Raw genomic sequence first — 23847 nt, forward strand, 5'->3', positions numbered from 1 at the left:
AGCAATCCCAACAATCGAAGTCCTAATGTAAAACTGCATATGCCTATCCAGCAATCCCATCAATCGAAGTTCCGATGATCTAAGAAAAATCCACAAACTAATAAGACTTGCAAATTCATTTTACCTACAAGAATCCGATCTGATCGTCCATATATGATTGAAAATCGGCATTCAAAACTTGATTCACACAGGCAAAGCTACATTTGTGGTAGTAACATTTCAATTTTAAAGGTTTTGAGTTCCATAAAGCTTAAAGACTGATAATAAAATTATTAAGTGGGGTTAAAGCCAATCAGTTCAGGTACACCTGCAACTAAACAAGTCTATTAAGTTTTAATTGCTTAGATCAATCATTTTCAAAGTCTAAAAGCTCCCCCGCCTCCTGCCGGGAAAGCAACAATCAATTAAATGTCAAGAACAAAATCTGATCTGCAAATGTATGTACCCGCATGTACGCATTTCTCTTGCATACCCATCAGTCTACAACATATAAAAAAGTATAATTTTCTCCCCAAGTCGGATCTGAAACCTTTTATCAAATTCACACCTTATTCACATTTAGTTTCCTCCCATGGATGATGGTACATAACGGTCGCGTGAAAAGAGAGATGAATAGAATAAAAGTAAATCAAAATGGCAACATAAGACATAAATTTATCATACAATTATTATTTAGGGTATATACCAAACACATCTTCAGTTTTGTAACTTGATCATGGTATTTTTATCGAGTTCTAGAGTGTTTGTATCATCTTGGATAACTGAAGGGCACTGGGTTATGATCTACCCTTCAGGTCTCGCGAGATCGATGTCTCCTCGATATCATTTAAGACCATGTACAGGTACTCGTGTTGCTGTTAAAATAAGATGCTTACAAGTGTCTATATCATTTGGTTACTCTTGCTTACAAAATGTTGATTGAAAGGTCTTAGGCTAAAATGTAGAAACGAACTAAATAAGAATAGAAAATCAACACTATTTTGCAGTCTTCTGACAGTTAGTGCCACCAAACCCTTTCGCGTTCATTCGTACTCTCTAGACTTGACCCTTGTAACTCTTTTTCTTTCTGGTCTGCCACTATATCTTTTGCAGAAACTTCAAAAGGTCCAAAACGCTGTAGTTAGGAACATTCTTTGCGCATAAAGAACTGACCACTCTTCCCTACTTCTTCACAAACTCAACTGGCTACCTGCTCGCAGAAAACTTAAAAACAAAATCTCTTTCTATTACATTTCGTTGAATGCCTCTGGTCTGAAATACTTCACTGATAAACATATTTTTTGTTTTAGGTAATAAATTAATTTCATTTATGTTTCACATTTTGTGTGTGTGTAATAATTCATTTTGTTTCTGTAGTGTTTGTGAGATATTTTCATGGTTTGTATCTTGTCTGTATGCAACCAGTTCTTATGCCCTTGTGCATTAGCTCGATGTTATACAGAGCTTAGAGATTAAGCCCTCAATTGAGTTGTCGTAATTATTATTATTATTATTATTATTAAGTTTCTGTACCGAAACACTAAGAGCAAACAGAACAACATTAGCTGTTCCACATTTCATCGTCATTTGTTATCTGCTTTTTGTGTGCGTTGTTTGCTGTATCTTCTCTAAAACCAAGTGGGTCAGTGCAACTCAGATAATAACTTGCACACACCGTGAAGTTGATAATAACTTGCACACACCATGACATTGATAACAACTTGCGCACGCCATGACGTTGATAATAACTTGCACACACCATGACGTTGATAATAACTTGCGCACGCCATGACGTTGATAATAACTTGCACACGCCATGACGTTGATAATAACTTGCACACGCCATGACGTTGATAATAACTTACACACACCATAACGTTGATAATAACTAACATCATGAAGATTTAAAAAACCACACAAAAAATCAAACTAGGACGAATTTGCAGAAGATGGCTCTTTCAATAGGGGATGTATGATTCCGGAATTAGACCCTGCCATAAAAGGAAGTGAAGAAAACAATAAGAGCACTAGTGCAGCGTGCGGACATAAAGTCACCGAGCTGAGATGGGAACCTGGTCTCTAATTGTGATATTTCTTATTTCCAGTACGGCATCTTTGGAAAGTAAGTGCTCACTTTGTTTTATTTCAAAACAAGTGTTAGTGATTTCTGTTTCCGGTACTTCCAGTCTTTTATTGAGCGAGATTTTGCAGCAGTGGTTAGTTAATTGGCATCGATCAATCCTCTCTTTAATTATTGTAGGGCTAAAATGTTAGTAGTCACTGAACTTGTCATTATTAGGATGAACATCATCCTTTTCTAATCGCAGGGGAAGACAGCCATTTGCCAATGTGTATAAGAGTTTGCATAATCTTCATTTACCAATCAGTCTTAATTTTTTATATTCTAGGAAAGATAATCCACCTCCGCCTTCTGTCGTCAGTTAGAAAACAAAAATCTAAACAATACTGTATCAGCTTCAGTTATGACACTGAGAGGTTAAGGTAGAGAGGAACAAATACTTCACTGACTTTAATTTTCATTTTTAAAAAAAAATATTTCGAGGTAATATGCCATGCTGTGCGATTGGCTGAAGGGGGTTCGTATAATGTTTATGGTTATTGATACACCAGTCTATGTTTCTTCTTGTGAATCCACAGAGTAATAGAGTTCCAGTTTGCACAGGTATTTATAAATTGTAAGGGACTTGACAATTATTCCGCTCTCATTAATATCTACATACCGAATATACTCACTCATAAGTCGAGTCCAACTGCCAACAACATAGACCCGGAACTGCCGGTGCATTATCCGATGACAGATCCGGATCAGTGCAGTTTGTAGTGGAACGTTAAGTAAGTTAAGCAAGCATGACGGTATAAAACGTATTCATTCGAAAATTATTTTCAAGTATTTCCTTAAAAGTAAAGAGTGGCAGAGGGTGCGGCGCAGGTTTCGGTGAACTGTTAATAACTGGAACAACTTCGATATCTCGCCACATATCTCAGCTTGTATTCTTTCTTTTATACTTACGCCACCCACTCTACCTCCCCTCACGCCATTTTCCCCAATCTCTTCACAAACGTCTATCCTCAATTTCTTCAAGTAAGGAATAATATTTAAAAAACAATAATGTTTGATAATTTTCCTAGCCTTATAGACCTCTTGCAGGATTAGTGTTGACTGTAAAACACTCTCTGAAGATATTAATGTTTTAAATCAGTATCACCCTGTAAGATTCTGATCAAAGCATTAACTTATCAGTTAGGTGCGCATTTTAATGGCAATTCTAAACTTGAATCAGCAAATATGGGCGCAGTATATAACGCCGTGCTGACTGCGGTTGGTTATAATTATATAATTAGTGATCTCTTGCGTAAGCCCCTTACTTGGCAAATGCTGCAGGTGTTGCATATTATCTGTATTTTGAGACAATTCATTAAATGAAATAATCTCTAATTAAGACGTGAGGTACAGTGCATTCACTTCAGTAATGTTTGATATTATTATCACAGTACTGTAATTATTGTGTTGAGATCGTGGCAGAACATTTATGTCTAACAATAACTGTTGATAAGTCCAGCACTGTAGTTATTTTATTTTCATTGTAGCATAACATTTCTACGTAAAAATAACTGTCGAGAAGCCCTTCACCCAATTAACTGCTTTATCACCAAGTCTTGATATAACGGTAAGGGGTTTTAAAGTTCTGTTCACATGTAATATTTGTAATAATTTAAGTCTGATATATGGAGTAAAAAATACCGGAACGAACAAACGCAAGCACAATTCTACTTATAGACGGACTTTGAAACATTCAAGGTAAAACCAAACAGACAATCATGCAAAAAGCTATATCCTTCCCAGTTTTGTTGGGGTGAGACAAATTACGTTTTAGTCATCAGCTGAGGGGAAATACCACTTAAAGTCTTCTCAATGTGCACAAAATCGTCTTGGGTCTTATTTAGATATAACGCAGTAACCTAATTACACCCTTCCAGAAATTTATAGAGGTCTCTTAATGGGCAATTTAGTGAAGTGATGCACACGTGTACAATGGACAATATTGTACGCAGAATATACAGTCTTCCAAGCATAATGCACCTTTCCAGAATATCTAAGGATTATGAGGCAAGATGTCAGTCCGTATCTGGGCAACTGGGTTGACCAAATAAATAAGTCTTAATCTGTTTGATCCTCTGAATGGAAGAAGTAAACCACGTTTTGATTGGCTGAGATTAACACAATTATCGGATAGACTGGTTGTTGTTGTTGTTGTTGTAGGGTTTAACGCTATTGGTCAGCACAAGATAGGCTATACATGGCGGCCAGTATAATTGGTGGAGGAAGAACCCTGGAAAAGCCCGGGAAGAACCACCGACCCACGAGAAGCTACTGGCAGGCTTTCTCACGTACCAAAGTTAGCCTGGGATAGACTGGTAACAGACAATGTATGTATGTATGTATGTATGTATGTATGTATGTATAGCATGTTCGCTATGTCATTGATATACCACGGGATGTATACATATTTCATTAAAAGGAAACTAGGCTTGCCGAAATTCCTTTTATTGAAACCTTGATACAACGAGTGGAATATCACTGATACAGCGTACATACTATACATATATTTTATTTATATCACATACAAATACACATTTGCCCTTTGAACCAAGTTAATATTGACTACAGGCAACTGTGTATTGTCTGAGTGAATGAACTCATCACATCCCTTCCAAGTGTGACAGCTACATACTGTATTTCTATGCCTTTTTGTGGCGATTCAGAATCACCTTTGCATATTGATAAGTTTCTTGTTTTCTTTATGAGATTATATTGTTATTCACCTTGATTAAATCGATGTATGAAACACTCATGCTTTAAACATGAAAGATGGTTTAAATGATGATAGTAGAGCACTACAATCACTGAACGCTCAACCATTTACGTACCGGCGCATGGAAATAAGTGTGGTGTATAAACTAAGAGAACTGACGAATCGGCAAATGGTATTTAAAATATTTATCATGTTCACAGTTTATCCAAGTCGTTAATATGCTTTCATTAACCTTACTAACGACCTTAAAATTATTTGCCTATCTGTCTGTCTGTCTTTCTATTCCCTTGGCCGGTTTGACTTAACATTTACCATCATAGGTCCAGAGATATCGTCGCATGACACAAGTTAAAATCCACAACGCTCGTCTTTTCATGGATTTTCGCTCGTATTTTGCTTCGATGGTACAGAGAGAGAGAGAGAGAGAGAGAGAGAGAGAGAGAAGGGGAGGCCTTTGGACATTTTAATATTTAATTACTAACAATTGATTTTTCAACATTTTCGTAAGCTTAAGAAACAACAACAACAAAAGCACTGAATACAGTACATTGTGTGTGCCTTGTAACCAAGAAATTTACCGTATAATGTCGACAGCCTATAGCAACTTTGTATCACTGGTTGCACTGGTCCACAATTTTGTTTAGAAGTTGTCTGCTTCAGAAGTAACATGTGCTATTTATTAAGGATTTTGATGTGCTGATTTCAAATATGACAATTAAAACAACTGATTGGCGACTTTTTCTAAGATAATTAAGTTTTAAGACTTTACGTCTATGTATATTGTGTAGATAGTAGCGGTTGAATCATAAATTGTTAGCCTAGGTTGTTTCATGTGTTTATGGTTGCTTTACATGATCATATTTCACCTGTCTTGTTTATATAAGACTTTAAAAACAGCAAAAGGGTTATATAAATAAAAGTTATGTAAAAAAGGCAAAGAACTATAATGTATATATAAGTACATAGCTACCTGTCTTGTTTACGTAAGACTATAATAACAACACAATAGTTATATCAACAAAAGGCAAATAACTATTGTGTATATAAGTACATAACTTAATCCTTATTCAGTATATACTCAGCACATCTTGCCTTGCCTCTTATATTCATAAAATGGATCATCTCTTGTCACTGTCCAGCAAAAGTCTGCAGGCATTGATGGGCTCCATTTGCTCTGATAGCGTTTCTCCATTGTTGCCGTGTCCTGGTGAAATCGCTGACCTTGCTCGTCACTCACTGCTCCGCAGGTCGGTGGAAAAAATCTAGACGAGAATGCACAAAATGCATCATTAGCGAGATGTTGCAACCAAGGCTTTTGTATGCCTTGAGGAGGTTTCCACCAACTCCTTGTAGTTGACTGCTTTTTTGTTTCCGAGACAATCAGTTGTCACTAACGGGAAGGCTTTTCATGCCGTCTTTTCCTTGCCACACAGTGCACGGTCAAATGCATTATCTCGAAGAAGTTCATGAATCTGAAGACCAACAAAGACATTTTCCTTTATCTTAGCTTCACGTAACCTTGACAATTTTCCACGGAGTTACTTCAAAGCTGCTTGTGATTTGTCCATGGCCTTAACGAAGTTCTTCATCAGTCCCAGCTTGATGTGCAAGGGTGGTAGCAAAATTGTCGTTGATTCAGCAAATACTGGATGCTGAACACTTTTCTTTCCAAGCTCCAGTGTCTGTAGGAGTGGACAATCTCTCTTGTGTAGTGGGAATCTCTTGCACGACTATCGCATTCACAGAGAAAACAGCAGTACTTTGTGTAATCAGGCTGTCTACCAGGCAAGAGAGCAAGAACCTACAAACCACCACAAAGCTGCCACTGATGTTGGCCATAGTTTATGCACCTCAAACGTTGTTTCATATTGTCATACGTTTCCTTCATATGGACTGCATGACCAACTGGAACTGATGGCTAAACATTGCCATTATGCAGCAAAACAGATTTAATACTCGTATTCGATGAATCAATGAGCAGTCTTCATTCATCTGGATCATGAACAATATGTTGGCTGCCATCATACCAAAGAGCCTTGTGATGGTAATGAAACATGAAAACCCTTTTATAATTTCATCCTCTTTCTCGTCTGAGTCAAGTTAGAATGATTCTGGTGCATCAGGAAAATGCAGTTCTTCTCCGTGGGTTACTGGGCGTATAGCTGATGGAGTTTTTGGATAATGCACAATCCACTTTTTCGTCTTTGACACACCTTTCCCAACCGGAGACATCATGCAGAAGTAGCAATTGATGATATGATCGGTTGTCTCTCTCCAAGTCATTGGCACTGCAACAAGCATATATTTTCTTTTCATGGTCAACCAAAAGCGAAGAATTGTCGCACAAGTGTTGCAGCACGTGTGTGTGGTCCATCTCTTGACCTGATCTCTAATTTTGCAGCCAGAATAAAGGTAATAGGCTTTCTTAACCATAGTGGTTATCCTGCGCTATTGTGATGCACATGTCACTTCAACACAAACATAGCAGAAGCTATCTGCATTGCTCACACAAGAACGAAGCATCTCTGATCACTCTTGCTAAACAGAAATATATTCCTTTGCAAAAGCAAACAGCGACAAATAAGAGAGCCCGACACTGTGTGATTTCTAGAGCTGATATAGGGCAATTTGTTTAGCAGAGTGTTGTAAACTTAGTTATGATGGATCATCCATGACTTCTTGTAATACAATGATGCAGTTCATATCATTTATGACACAATACCAGCTTCAGATTGCATCATTCATTGTTTTACTTCAAAAGCAAGTACTGTCTAAACCCAGGCATAGATTTATTCATATATCTAGTCAAAAATGTATTTTAGTCATTTTTTGGTTTAATTTGAAAGCTCATCCCTTTATACCTCACTTATACTATTTCCAAGTGAAGGGTCGCATAAACGGACCCATTATCATACTTTTAAAACTCGAGTCAACACACAATTTGAGGATCATTTTCGTTTTCAGTGACCCATAATTAGTAAAGTTTGACTCCATTTATTTCGGAACCATTTTGGTTGTAGACCAATGTTATATAAATACTGTAGATAAATCCCGAGGAAAATGTACACATATCGTTACTAGGACCCATATTCTTCTAGGTTACATGGTGTAAGTTCAGTCTCAAGGTTTTCATCCAGCCCAAATTCGTATTCTCTCTTAATCCAGAATTATGTTTATTTTATCGCTTGTGCAGGAATGCATCAAATACGAGTGGGGAACGGAAAACAGAAATATTTGCGATGAAATTGTGTACTATATTGAATTCATTCAGAAAAAGGGGATTATTAATACTTTGTATAGTTAATTTCATACGTCACTACTGAAAACGGGGATTATTAATACTTTGTATAGTTAATTTCATACGTCACTAATGATCAATGAGTAGAAATTGATCATTGTTCTAGAATTAATAGCGCACAGTTACAAGAAGTTTTCTATATGCGTATTATTGTGCAAAGGTCTGATCACAGTTTGATATACCAATAATATTGGTATATCAAACTAATTTATATGAACACTTGTACTTCAAACAATTCCATATAAAATAATCACAATGCATATTTAAAACCTTCATTATTTGTCAAGATTTTATAATTATTTACAGGGTTATTTATCTTTCTATCCGAGGTGTGAGTATGCAATAAAAATATATGTACGAAATCTATTAATTGATAACCTAAGCATGGTCTGTTCAAGAAAAGCATGTAAAGAGTTTTTAATATTGTTATTACTAAGATAGAACTAAACCCCATTTGGCTCTCGAAAATACAACCAAAGAAAGCAAGATTTTTCTCGATGTTTCTCCCCAGTCCACACTGCTTTTCATAGCCGTTGCCCACGCTGAAATTAATAAGAAACATTATATTAGAATACACATGACTGGTAAGAATCAACGCAAATGGCTTTACATGGCGAAGACTACTTACTGTGGCCAGCAGTGTGTTTGCGAATACTATGGGATACATGCCGATCTTGCGAGAAAAGGGCGGCGGACCTGTTCCATGCGAAATATACCACACCAGTGTAAGGAGAAAACACCACTGTGTAGCTCCCATGATGGTCCAGAGCGGATATGAAAACTCTGGTATGAATTATTCAAACTGCATGTGGACAATAAACTGTGCAGGGAGAAATCCTTTTAGTGATATCAACACACACACACACACACACACACACACACACACACACACATATATATATATATATATATATATATATATATATATATATATATATATATATATATATATATATATATATATATAATATCAAGTCGCCAGTCGCGAGCTAGTTGGGCACAAAACAAACAAAATAAATATCGCCAGCCTGCTGAAATTCACTTTGCCTGCCCGCTTTCAAATTCACAACTAAATGATCTCAATAATCGTTAGGCACCCCTAGGAATAATCCTCTGTTATCAGGAAATCTACATATTTTACAATGAAAAAGAATTCCAGCCTTGTAACGAAATGGATCCCTCCTAGCTCCGTGAACCGCTATTTTATATTGACAAGACAGCTCCTAACAGTGAGTCAGCTCACCCGCTTAAAATAAATCCAAAAGGAGCTCAAAGAGATGCATCAATATTTCTTGAAGCAAAATAAGAGTATGGTGTTTTAGGTACCGCCCATGGGTTTTCAATGTGGTAAATTAAACAGGAGAGGCCAAATCTACGACGCTCGTATGACCAATACACAGGGTTCGTAGTATTATTGATTTGCTAACACCTCACCAACATACTTTTATCTTAGGATTAAATTTGTTACAGTCGTCAACGAGGAATGGATATTCAGAGACAACATTGATCGAATATGCGCAGAACGTAACTGTGGTCAGTCGGTAATACGCTGATGTCGCGGTCGCCACCTGAGTTGCTGAAGGTCATCGACGACATCTATTATAACAACGTATATCCGGTCACTTTGGTTGTGTATGAAAACTGTGATAAATGAGCCTAGTCATGATGCAGTGGCTCCAGGGAGAACTAGTACAATGAATCGTGTCCATGTTCTTGTACGCGAGATCGAGACGATCACTTGCTCGGTTTATCTCGTTGACTGAAGTCTCGCCGAGTCTCAGACAAACACCGGGAGAAAATCGAATATCCAGACGGGTCCCGGGACCACAGTTTATATACCCGGACAAATTATTTCTCCTATGTATTTTGCCCATGGCGGCGATATAATCGCTGAATTTAGCAACGCGGTGACGATATATCGCCGTTTATAATTTTACTTTACACTAATTTATAGGTTTTGGAACCCCAATTTGCATATGTCTTAGTGTGTCAGTGTAGTCACTACATCACATACAATATCAAATGATGAACTCATTTGAATACTACTATTCCACTAAATTGACCGCGGTCGACAATGCATTCTGGATAATTGAATTTTGGGTGACAGCCCCCCGAAAACAAACAAACAAACACATGTCAAACATCAAGTGACCTTGCCAAATAGTATTCACGCGATACTATTCGGGCCGTATGGGTCTAGTAAGAATCAGTTGTTACTTAACCTTGTTATGATAATGCTTAAATTGGACAAGTTGGATCCGGTCGCGCCAAAAGCCGGCGATCAGCAATGTTATAACGTGCAGCGAAACTACAACGAGGCAGCTAAGGAAACAATGTCGCACGAAAACATTGCTGAATTTATAAGCGACGTTGATGAAGAGCCCTCAAATCTAGGACATCAGTGGGAATATTAACTACCTGGTTATGTACGACGATGCCATGCTGTAGAGACATTCTAACTCCGCAAAATTATTTCTCGCGACGGAACAAGAACACCGACGTTATCTATCTGACACAACGATATGTGCAGATCCCCAAAGTGGTCAGGGACAACGCCAAAGGGCTGTTTGTTTTCAACGGGTAGACTCACACGCGTTGAGCAATATTCATGTCACATGGTGTTTTGGCGATATCTATTTTATAATTTGTTTCAAACATTATTTTCACATGCACAAGCAACCAACATGGATATTTTACCTTATCGATGTCATCGCCGATGTGATACCGGATTAGCATTTATAAAATGTTTTTAGTTATTGCATAAATGTCTGAGTTCAAGACTGAGCAAATATCAGAGATGAGTGGAACAGAACGATTAACAAACGAGCGCTTGGTGCAGCTACAGCGTTATTTACCAGAGCCTGATGAGGTCAAACAACAAATAAAATCTCGTTAGTGAGTTAGTGAGGATCTCACCACTGATTCAAACAAACATTTGCCACGTCACTTAAGCCATCTTAAGAAAATTTCTACAGCAACATGACAATCAGACCCTAGAGCGTGTTCCCGGCGACATCCACGGAATTGGCGATAAAACTGCTATCGCCATAGCAAACATTTTAGAACAAACCCTAGAAGCCCTTGAAGTAGTAGACATACGAGGTCACATCAGAGGAACAATTGTGGAATTAGCAAGGGAAGTACACGATGAAGTAAGCGGGGAATCACCCGACTATATATCAGAATTGACAACAAAAGCACAATACTTTTACAAGTACGACTGCCAGAAAATTCTTCAAAAATCATTTGACAGAAACGAGTAAGCGGGGAATCACCCGACTATATATCAGAATTGACAACAAAAGCACAATACTTTTACAAGTACGACTGCCAGAAAATTCTTCAAAAATCATTTGACAGAAACGAGTTTGCCAGCAAAAGTCAGCTTTTATTACGAGGAAAAAGCCATTAATCCGATTAAGATTCGAACAAGTAGTTTTATCAAGCGCTTACTGGGAAAAAGGATGACACTAAAGATGATACTGACTGGAAAATATTATGAGAGATAAAATCCTCCCCATGTACACACTGCTTCAAGTTCCACTACTTATGCGAGCGACAATTTCAGCGTGGGCATCCAGAGCAAACATTTTTTCAGTGTAACCTGTCCGTGTATAGCTGTGGTTTCCCCTGCATTTGCTCTTTCATCTTTTCGAATTATATCGTCGTCAGTACTACCGTGTTTACCCTCCCCCAACAAATATTTTCTGACACCTCCGCAAAATCCAACAGGTGACAGTAGAATTACACAAATAAATTGGCCCTGAGAGTTAATTTGCGATCTACTTGTAATGAATCCTAGACTGAAGGTGGGTGTAGCGTCCTGTAGAATAGTGAAAGCAGCTGAAGGTCAAGCTATAATTTCAGCTCATTGTGGATCAACAACTGTGCCTCGTGCTGGTTGTACTTTGAGATGTGGTCTATGGTCAGAACTATTTACGGTATCCTTTGTGAACATCACATAGGGCCCAGCGCTACGAGAATAATCATCGGAGTTTCATGCGAGTCCTATTATAGTTGTTGTTGCCACGACAATATTGTAGGGCATGCTTCGATTTTATTAATGCATATGATGTACTGGGTGTTGTTATAAAAGAGTCTTTATTCCGTTGATATCAAAACCACCACGTTCCCCATCGACGTATGGATTATCATCAGTATACACGAGAGTTTCATCGACTTCGATAAACGCTTCTGGGGCAAAATATATCTGCCGATATCCTATACCTATAATTTTATTGTGTCCGTTCTTTTGACACACAAGTATCATAAGAATAATTATAATAATAATACTGATAACCTTGCACAGACTAATCTTTCAATACTGGTTACGTCCATGTCGAATGCGGAAACTGAACATCGAGAATTTATCAATTACGTCAAATGAAGCACAAATACCCGGATACACAAAACTATGTGGATATTAACGCTACCTACACAAGCCGCGAAGGTTCCACATATCTGTCGACTTGAAGTCATTGCGCGCTCTTGATGAGATTACGGGCTAGGCCAATCATGTGGCTGCTTTACATAAATTTACAGTTGGATGTCAGTAAGTCACTGGCTATTAATTGTACGCAATTACATTTCCTGTAATTGATACGTCCTGCCGTGGATATCTAAAACGGCTTCCGCAGGGTAAATCCCTTGGCATACAAACGTCAAAATTTGCCACGTAAGACGATGTATCCGCATTAAAGAACCTAATTGAGGTCGACCGAAATGTACTCCTGTTTCAGAATCAATTTTGCCACCTAAAATCCAGCAATGTCAAAGTTGAACATATATCATTATTTAATTGGATACGTAAAACCGTCCAGGACGACTCTAAAACCATCAAAATTAAACTCGCTGAAATAGGTGCAGTCTTATTTAAAGATAGAGACGGTGCATAGTGATGCCATTGTAAACCTATATTGTCCTGTTTGTAACGAGAAAGCAATTAGAGAATGCCTCGATAAGCTGCTCAATTGTCTCGGTGAGCCTAAAAATCCATCATAAATACATAGTGATGTACCAATTTCTGAAACAGTTAAAAAACTAATCGTTGATATAGAGTTAGTAGAGAAGAAGGTATTTAAAAAACATATAAGATAATAACTTACTGGAAATCGCTTTAGAAACTGTTGTCTTGAAAAATAATTTTGAACACCAACTTCTATGCGTTGTTGTTTCAGTAACGGAGCTTTAATCGATCTGGAGGGTTGATATTATTTGACAACGGCGAGGATGTATTATTTGTATTATTGCTAGTTGATAAAAAACTGTTCCATTGAACTTCATTATGGCATTGAACCTATAGCCGTAACCCCTCGGTGATAGCATTCCAAGGAGTACAAATACAAGTATTTAGAATGATAGCATTCTTATAATGTATACCCGACAACATCGACCTGAGAAAATCAATGAACCAGAATTGAAATTGATAATACAGGTAATACTGCAATGTAAACGCGCCAGAGATATCACCGATGTCGAATGTGGGCATTGTTGTTACTGGAATGGCAATCGCGATGACATTAGAGGATGCCAATGTTGGCATAGCCATCAGGACTACGTCTAACATAGCCGGTGCGGTTGGTGCTGGTGAACAAACTATTATCAACCAGACTTTATAAGAAAATGAATCGGCATATCAGAATTATGGCAGCCTCTTAAAGTAGCAAATTGTATTTGGATGCCATTTATGACGCTGTTATAACGGTAGATGGATTGACATGATGGCCGAGGTGGACAGCTTCAACATAATTAAAGCAAATACCATATCATTCACAGCGATTTTTCGCTGATGTTAACAAAGCGGACAGCGTCGATGGTAAAATTAATTTTCTCTAGTACTTCTGTTAATTAAGTCAAGAAAAATGACGCGTTATGAATGCTAAGTTATATGGAGCATAAAAGGTCTTTATTTCGTTTTGGTTCCTCCCCTTTACAGACATAGTGGACCATTAATGGTCTGCAAGAGCGCATGTGCTGTTTAATCTGAATTGTTATATCTTTTCGACAAGCTGTTTCATCTCCTTATCCCTTTTTTTAGCGGGTACGTCGTTGGTTAAATTACTCTACCAGTCCCACAAGGATCACCTTAACGAGACAGGCAAGTGATAATAATTCTTCCACATAGACGCCTGATTTGGCCACATATTTTTGCATCTCATTGATAAATCTATATAATGAATAACGTCCACGTTCTCGAGGAGCTATTATTTGTTCAGCCGTATTCCTCATGTTGTAATATTTCAGCTGAGGGGGTAGACAAACACATTCTGGAATTTGTATCTTATAAAAATAATAAAAATATTATTTCATCCTTCAGGTCTATATGGACTGCCCCGGTGGCCTAGTGGTTAGAGCGTCCGCTTCGAATGCGGGAGGTCGTGGGTTCGATCCCAGGCCGAGTCATACCAAAGACTTACAAAAATGGTACTAACAGCTTCCTCGCTTGGCGCTCAGCATTAAGAGGTTCGTGTTAGGACTGGTCGGCCTGATGTCAGGATACTGTGACTGGGTGGGACATCATGCTCTATGACTGCGGCATGATGCCCCTGTGCTAGACATCACTATAAACTGCCACATTGCAGACATCGTAGAAAAAGAGATAATAATATCCGGAGAGCTTTCTCCTATGGTACCATTGAGATTCTTGATCAATGGTACTCTTGGGATATAGAAACATATGCCATCTTAAGCTGTTCACACCCTTATTTGTATGGTCATCCGACTTACACTGATCAATGTTAATTATACAGTGTTAAGCAGCCACAACGATCCCATAGGTGGTAAACAATATTCTAAGTGGCTCCGAGGCGCCCTCACACCCGCTCAACTTTCTAAAGGGATAATGTGTCTCTAATTTGGGTACTTAAGAGCAGTCAATACGTTCGTCAAGTAGACTTTCAGTTTATATATGCAACGCATTTAAGTTTGACTATCTCTCAGTTTATATCTATGAAATGTTGTTACACCACCGTGACTCAAACTTGCAACGTCTATCTGCGTCTAAGAGAGACCTTAGTGATAATCCCACCGTCAAACATTGCATACAAGTAAATTAAAAAGAAAATGTATCGTTACAAAAACTGTAGAAAGCTCAAAATAAGTGTAAATTTTGGTTTGGGCGCGTTCAACTTTTGTAAAATAAATATATTTGTATCCTGGTGTTGTGCCAGTGCACCGGGGACTAACTCTTGCCGAGGACAGTCGTCTACTACACTATACAATTCCTCCCTGACTTAATAGACACGGACAATCGATAATGAAAGATCCAACCATCAGTATACTCACCCAGACTGAGAGATGTATTCTCCTGTAGTCCAATACCACTAATTTCATTTCGAGGCAGGTGCACTCTATACTTGCGACGCTAACGGCGTGATATAATCATCAAACAGTAGAAATTATATACTGTCATTTTGTTTGTTATCGTACCATACCGCTACGTTGTCATGCAATTCATCAACATAAATAGACTCTAAATACTCCTTGATTATTTTACGCTTTATGGCTGGTTCACGAACGTCTAGAACAATCTATAAGAATATATTATATTTGTGAAATGGGTCTCGTTAAAGATCGAGTCTATAATGTAATATACAACTATACTTTTTGTAAAAACTGATATAAGGTTTTAATAACTTTTCGTATTTTTGCTCATGGATGGAACATATAGGATATATTTGTTATAAATTGTGCTTATTGTCTAAATAGATTTTCACGTGCGTGGTGGCAATTATTAATAATACTCTTAACAGAAAGGCTTAAAAATGCACATATTGCATAGTTTCTCAGTGACTAATGGGATTTCTACGTTTCCAGAATAATTACGTAGTTTCCAGTTGGTTTCGCTGTAACATCGGGTCTGTTGCGCGGTACAGTCGCAATATACGGTGTATATAAAAAAAAACAAATTTAGCATTCCGATACATCCCGATTTTTGGAGTTATTTACACTTATTGTGTTATTGTTGTATGTCTGCAGACGCGTTTTATGATGTACATATACATTTATCGAGAAGAAATTATTTTTTTTATTTTTTTACTGTTCAGTGTTATTAGAATTGCTAATTATTATTCTGGAACTGTTATATATTGTGAGAAGTTATTAGGGACGAAGTTATCCTGACTACTTCACGGTTTCTGAGTACCAGTACATTTCCGGTATTGACATTTATTAGAAACTTTTTATTCTTTTATGATTTTCATAAACCTGAATAGGGACTAGTTTGGATGTACTTGGTAATAATGTCAGTTTCTCTCACATTTTTTTCCTTCATAACTTCATTCATAACTTTGATAATGAAATTGTTTGTTAGTTTTATAAACTTGCTGGTTTTGCCTCTTTTTGTTAATTAAGTTTGTGACCATAGAGTTGAAATAATAAAAGCGTCACGTATGTTTCCCAAAGAGGCATTATTGCTACGTTTTTCATTATGTTTGTTTGTTTAAGATCAATAACAGATCAATAAACGTAAGAATAGACCTGCGTTGTAGTTCACTGATATCTGATAAAGGTATTATACATATGGTTATATTTCTAAAGGGACTTCTCTACCGGACAGTTGGATGAGCCATACCAGTGTTTCGATCATAGTTCGCTTCCACAGTAAGCACTTTTCGCTACATGGAGCCATTTGCAGTGATTCTTTTCAGTTATATTTATTAATATTATAATGATTCTAATTATTTTCAGTGTGCTGCAACGGCGTTGAAAAGGCTTACGTTCCTAATAGTCGATGAGGGCGGACCTTTTATTTTATTTCGCAGTTCAGTTAGGTTGGAGGATGAGGTAGATTAAAATAAAATCCTTTCCGTGGTCGCAGTTTTGTGTTTGATTTTAACCTAGATTTATGCTGACCATAACCATTTTACCTGGAATTCCTTATTTTTGTTGGAAGGTTCGATCCTTTTGTCAATATAACAATACAAGATAAATTTTTGAGGAACTATCATATGTGTGTTCAGAGTAACTTTTCACCCTTGAAAAGCATAATTTACAGTACATTGATTAGTCTTTTACCGAAATTTCGGCAACATTTTTCAAGCCACATCATTGCATTTTTATCGCCAAAATTATGCATATGCAAAAACATTGGACTTGATCTCTACCACCACTACCATATTTACGGCACTTACTTGCGGAAGCCTCCATTTTGTATTGCTATGGATCTCCTTGAATGAGTAAGTTAAGCTACTTACTTTGTAAATAATTATTTCATAGTGAAAACCGTTGGAACAGGCGGGGGTCGTAGCATGATAACCGGGTGGGATTTCAGAACACTTTTGATAGTGATACAAATACAATGTTTACTGACGAATGACTTGAATGAGAAAAGAATTATGATCAATACGTTCGTATAATATCCAAATATTGGATCAGTTAACATAATACGAACGGACTAAATAATGAAAATACAAATAAATGACCTTATACAGTACGAGGACAAGGGGCGAATGATTCACAGTGATTTCGCAACGAAAGAATGATTTTTTTAAAATCAAAATAGCACAACTGTGGTGTTGTACCCATACAGCAAAAATGGATTCGCTCAGATAGTGAAAATGATAAAAATAACAAGATGTACAAAATAGTTGGACAGTCCCCAAAACACACTCGGTATTAAAACCCCAATGATTAGCCCAACGCTAAATGATTACATGTATGGAGTTACACACTCCGTCACCAGCACACTAGGCTGTCAGCCATACCGGTCAATCAAGCAGTTAGTATTTCGGGTTGGTCAATCAAGCAATCAGCGCCCACCAATCTCGGTCAGCAACGCCCAATCACCTGCTACTCGACCAGCAAAACTGTTTACTCAGCTTTACGGCTGATATGATTTAGCTTAATAGCTGATATGGTCAACTATTATGGTTAGCTCTGCATCTGGTAACACGTCGACTCAGATAAATCAGATCACTATGGTGAGCTATCTTGCTGTGACTCCGATCACTCTGGTTATTTCAATCAGCTGTGCAGCGGAGACTGTGATCAGCTGAAAATACATATAACACCTTGTATTATGCGTGCCACTTATATATACGATAAAACAATTATTATATATACGCTAAGCTACACAGATTACATTATAGGCACAATAGTTACAAAACAATCACAAACTCAGAAGTGAACCTAACCGTGCCCGACAAGAATCCCACGGTACAAAACGTGTCATAAAAATACAACTTTATATATAGTTATAAATTACACACAAGAAATTAATAACTAAAATACCTCTGCAAGTCGTTAGAGTAGACCGCTCACTGACAAGAGGTTCATAATGTAAAAGATTTAGTCTAACGGTGAGGCATTTATACACTGACTATGCTGCAATACATCGTCTATGTGCTTGAAGAAATTGTTTCTTCTCATTGAAAGCACTTCGCACGTGCGGCATAGGATGAACCGAACTATTTCAAAATCCTTGTACAATATACATAAATCACCCGCGGATATCACTGCACACACAAAAACGAAACCCGAGTAAATGTATTTATTAAGTAAAAGGATTTATACAATGTATACAGTTCCGTGACAGGTATAGCGTTTCTGATACCGATATTAAGTAATCAATCATCGTGACTTTGTATTATCTATTTGTCCTTGATAATGCCGTAACATTATATACCTCATGTACATGGCATATCCATAATGGGACCTATACGAATATAAAGTAGTTCAAAGGAGTAGAACATTGTTGTAAGCAAATATGTTAGGCTCAGTATTTAATGATGACAAAAAGACATAAGAGTCAATACAGTCAAAATCAGGCTAAACATCTATGTATTAAGAGCTAAAAAAAAGTGTGCTCTTTATTTTCATGATCTTGCTTCACAAACGTTTCTTTTTTCAATATAGAAGCTTGATGCATGTATGTCTGCCTGTCTGTATGTCTGCTTGTCTGTCTGTCTGCATGTCTGTCTGTCTGTATGTATGTATGTGTGTGTGTGTGTGTGTATGCATGCATGCATGCATGTATGTATGTATGTATGTATGTATGTATGTATGTATGTATGTATGTATGTATGTATGTATGTATGTGTATGTATGTATGTCTGTGTGTGTGTATGTATGTATGTATGTATGCATGCATATGTATGAAGTAGATTTTAAGGACATCTAAGCACATTAGTGTCTATATTATGCATGTTCTACTGCCAATGAACGCTGTCTTGGTATGTATTCTGGATGAGGTTTACTTTGCAGAAAGTATCGATGAGTTAGGTATGTGTGTGGTATACAAGATTGGCACAATACCGCGTCATCTCATTCAATGCGAAGGTGTTACTTTCAAGCAGGTGGCTTGATGTTCTTAAATTTGCTTGGTTGTGGAATTTTCATTCCAAATGTTTCTCTAACGTGTTGATTTATGCAATATCTGAAGCCTATAAATGTAGATCTTCCTTTCGGAAACGGGGCAGTGCAGGGGGACTGCAGGGGAGCTTTGTCTCCTTTATCTGCTATTTTGTAACTCTTTACACTAATGTGACTATATAAACAACATTAAAGAATATGTTTTGCCAGATTGTATGAGTAAATCATGTTTCTGCAACATCCTGAATATTAATATATTGTCAGGTTTAAAATTTTGCAAGTGTTTCAATGTGGAACGATAATCCAAAAAAGATGAGGAAATTTGGTTTTGCTAGGTTTAATTGTAGTTCAATGTTAGTAGTATCGCTACAGTTACTGTAGCAAAAGCTGAGGATTTATCCGAAAATCAGATTATGATCATGCCATGGCTGTTGAAATGGTATCTCCATCTTTGGAGCCTCCTACATATGTCTCCTAAATATATGGACGTTTGGCTGAGATAAAAGACGTCAGGAGAATGAAGCAAGACACACTCTTGAGATACTAGTCAAACTCTTAATTCAGCATTATACAGTTTGGTAGAATATGCAATAGGGTAAACGTATTACGCTAACAGGATGATTTAGTTATTACACAGTATCTTTCTCGTTATTAGCAAAACTGTCCGCCTACGGTAAGCGTCGTGGAACAACGTTAGCTCAGCGCAGAAGATTTTGCGTTGGCTGGGTTTGAGATACAGTTCACGATCACAGTTGGTATTGGCTGTCTATCTCAAAGTATTTCTACATGGGCACCAGCTTGGCATTTGACAAAATAAAATAATTTTGTGACGACACGGTCATCACTCATCATCCACTTAGCTACCATGTTTGTGTCTAGTTTCATAAGCCTTTATTGCTGGCATTTCCTCGATTTCTTTTGGTATTCAATAGTGAAAATGTTCTGTCGTAACAATTTTCACTCATTGTTTTAAGTTGGACGAGTGTGTAGGAAAGAACTGATGTGATGAAATGTTTGTCATGCAAATATTTTATTTACACTGTTTATACATCATCTAATGAACATTAGATAAATACATGATGATGATTCCATTGTTAGTGTATAGCAGTGAATATATTTTCATTAGATATGTTTTATGCAGGCGAAAACAAGTAATAATGAGGAGAGCAAATAGTAAACATGAATTTTGATTGAAAACTAGTTGGGAAAAAGAAAAATCTTTTATAGTTTAGGAGAATTGTTTCCAAAGGAGGTACATGTTTCTAGAAGACAAATTATATAAAACTTCCTATAAGTTTTGACCTCTCAGTTTTCGCAAAGTTTACTTTCTGGTATTACATCCACCTGAAGTTCAGTCTTTGGGGTGAAAAATGCTAAACAATTTATCATCTCCTACGATTCAAAATAACATTTTGCATTCACATAGATAGTGGTTGTGAATATTGTTTAGGTCAGATTTATTCTGCATTCGTTCGAATTCAGCGTGTGAACTAGCAAAATACATACAAAATAGCCGAAAGTTTATATATTTGCCCTATCCATCTTCTGACAAATAATACGATACACCCACACAGTGATAAGAGAAGCTTAATTTGCCTTTCTCATGTAGACGTTTTAAGCTAATCTCACCTGCTGAAGTTGCTTTACCCAGTCGTGTTAATTAATTTGGTTCACGTTTGCTTCAATATACTGGGTGTTACCTCTGAGGTCTGTTTCGAATTAGAACCCAATTCTACTCATATTAGAATAGATATTCGCAGTGTTTGGTGCATATTCAACGTGTAAAAGAAGAAAAGTGATTCACACAAACAGAAGCTGCAATATTGGGGCGAGATGTGTCTTGTGAAAAACTCTTCAATGTTAGGAATTGTGGTTTTGTTTCTAATGCTGTACGAGCAATATGCAAATACCGCCGAAATACTATTGATTCAAGAATGAAGTAGATAAGGAGAGCCTGGCCATGGAAGAATTTAACCCAATCGATGTCAGACAAAGCTATTTTGTTCAAAGCACCACTGTGATAAGGCAGACCAATGCTATGCACACGTTGTGAACGCAAAGTAATTTTATTTTGAAATCAACCAGATTACGTCCCTAAATTCATAAATTTCCGCACTTTAAAGGTTTCAATATCTTAATCCTGCTGAATCTAATACTTTGAAATCCAATAAAACATGTATTACAGTTACCTGTATATCACATTCATTGTGTAATTCATAGTTTACTGCTAATACCTGGACTATTCACTTCATATCATTTTTTGGCGAAAATAAATAATAAAATCCATAAAATATAATAAAGCTCCATGCATGCCAGAATGAGTAGAAACACCGTAAAATTGCCATATCAGTAGCAAATCCACAAGCTTAGTCAATAATTTATAACTTGTTAAAAAAAACCCAACCTCATATGACCTTGTAGTTACCATAATAATACCGATTTAGCCGAGAATCATTGTATTCGTATTTGGATTTAATAAACCATAATTTATCTTTTTCTATATCAAATCTGAAGAAAATCTGAGTAATTTTTAGATTTTCATTTAAAACATATTACCAGAGCGTGTTTCGTTATTTTCGAAATTTTCTTAGTTTCAAGTCAAGTTTATGTTCAAGGTTCTGTAACTCTGACTAGAATAAAATTAACGGCAGGCAACTGTCAGTGTTTTCTGAATTGTTTGTGTCTTATTTGATTGTTTAATTTTAAGTTCGTTGCAATAATTAAAATATCGCATGAACAATTGTTTATGATATTTTTCTTCTTGGCCTGTTATATTCATCAATAGGTTACGTTCAACGCAAAACTTTTGCAATGAATTAAAGTGATGACAATCCCTAATAGACAAAACATAATATGCACTGTATACCACGAAATTAAATAATTCAGGTAGCCGTGATTTAGTTAAGTCGAGCAATAATCTAAAGTGTATCTAGTAATTCAGATAGACTTAAAATGATTAAGACGAGTTGAACAATACTCTAAAAGGTATATATTAATGCAGGTAATATGCGCAGTAGTTAATGAAGTTTACAAATAAATTCAGATAAAACCGTATAATAATTAATGCGGACGATATACATTTTCAGGAAGGCTGTTCATGAACCCATGTAGTTTCTGCAATACACTTTGAAGTTTGCAGTGTAGGTCAGGCAGTCACAAAATAATACATTTAATCTGCAATAAGGGCAGTCCTAACCTTACACAGGAAGTTTCTATAATATGCCCGATAATCTCAAAGCAATGTAGGCTGTCTTTGTACGGCTTTAGACAGTTTTACTGTAACCCATGCATCTATACCGTAACCCATGCATCTATACTGTAACCCATGCATCTATACTGTAACCCATGCATCTATGCAACCAGTAGAGTAATCAATGCAGTCTGTTCAATATTAATTTATTTTGCAATGGTTGATAGTGTTTGGACGGTTCTAGACGAATTCAATGACTTTAGATTGGTTCTGCTAGGTGACAGGAAAATGCCAATTTCGTAAGAAATTGAGTAGTAGGTGTCACGTGTTGCATGTCCTGAAATATAGTTGTCATAGAAACTGTACTTAAGGCAATAATTGAGCATTTAGATTCATTCATATTATGGGAACATTCGCATTTCTTGAATTTTTATTGTTAGCCTGCAGACGTGTTTTATGTTACACTCATATACTGTTCGAGGGGAAAACATTTGTTAGGCCTGTTTGGTGGAAATATAATGTGTTCATTATTTGGAACAGAATAATATTTTGGAACTATTTTGAGTTATTCAAATTTATTTCAGGATGACGCCATTTTGATAACGTTAAGATTCTTGGAGGATCAGTACATTTCCGGTTTTTAAATTTATATGGAACTCTTCATTTTTTTGGACTTTCATAGAACGCTATCGAAATTATTTTGGATTCACTTTATAATTCTATAATTTCCTCTCACATTTTTTTTTTAATTCTTTGATAAATTAAATGTTTGGTGAAGTTTTGCAAAAGGTTTGGTTTTGTTTCTTTCTGTTACTTAGTTTATGACCATGTAGTTGTAACCGAAATCAGTGCTAAATTTCGAGACTTTATTGTGTTTTTTAAAAAAAATAATGTGTGCATTTCACTAGTTATATATTATGTAATGCAATTTCTGAATCTGAAAATCTGCATTCGCCATGTATACAGTCTTCTGCGTAGGTTTTTCACATATTAATAATCAGGTTTACTAATTGCTGAGCAGCAGCAGAGGGGGCGAATCCGACATTTTGTCCAATCGTCATTTGGCTTAATTAATACTTTCTGCACTCAACGATCTAGTGTCGTCAGCGCCTGGTAAAAAAAAACGTCGTCGTTGGGGGATCGTCCAAACGTCATTTGGTTTAATTAACACCTTGTGCGCGCCGATCCCCAGCGTCGTCAGCGTCCGGTAAGCACATCGACGACCGCGTCGACGT

At 36.8% G+C, this 23847-nt stretch overlaps 1 protein-coding gene across 5 annotated transcripts in view; it reads left to right on the plus strand.

Annotated features, from left to right (window-relative positions):
• Positions 1 to 2013: 2013 nt before the first annotated feature.
• LOC149773274 (sushi, von Willebrand factor type A, EGF and pentraxin domain-containing protein 1-like) overlaps positions 2014 to 23847 on the plus strand; it is a 137777-nt gene continuing 115943 nt past the window's right edge. For all 5 annotated transcript variants that reach the window (XR_016417394.1, XR_016417395.1, XM_089946498.1 and 2 more), the window contains exon 1: positions 2014 to 2101. Coding sequence is in view for 3 of the 5 variants with exons in the window: in XM_089946498.1 (XP_089802624.1) it covers positions 2044 to 2101 (58 nt within the window). In the remaining 2 variants the exon portion in view is untranslated. The remainder of the gene's footprint in view (positions 2102 to 23847) is intronic.

Source organism: Sinohyriopsis cumingii, unplaced genomic scaffold (assembly GCF_028554795.1).
Source record: "Sinohyriopsis cumingii isolate HCF-2022 unplaced genomic scaffold, ASM2855479v2 utg000695l, whole genome shotgun sequence".
NCBI classification, from domain to species: Eukaryota; Metazoa; Mollusca; class Bivalvia; order Unionida; family Unionidae; genus Sinohyriopsis; species Sinohyriopsis cumingii.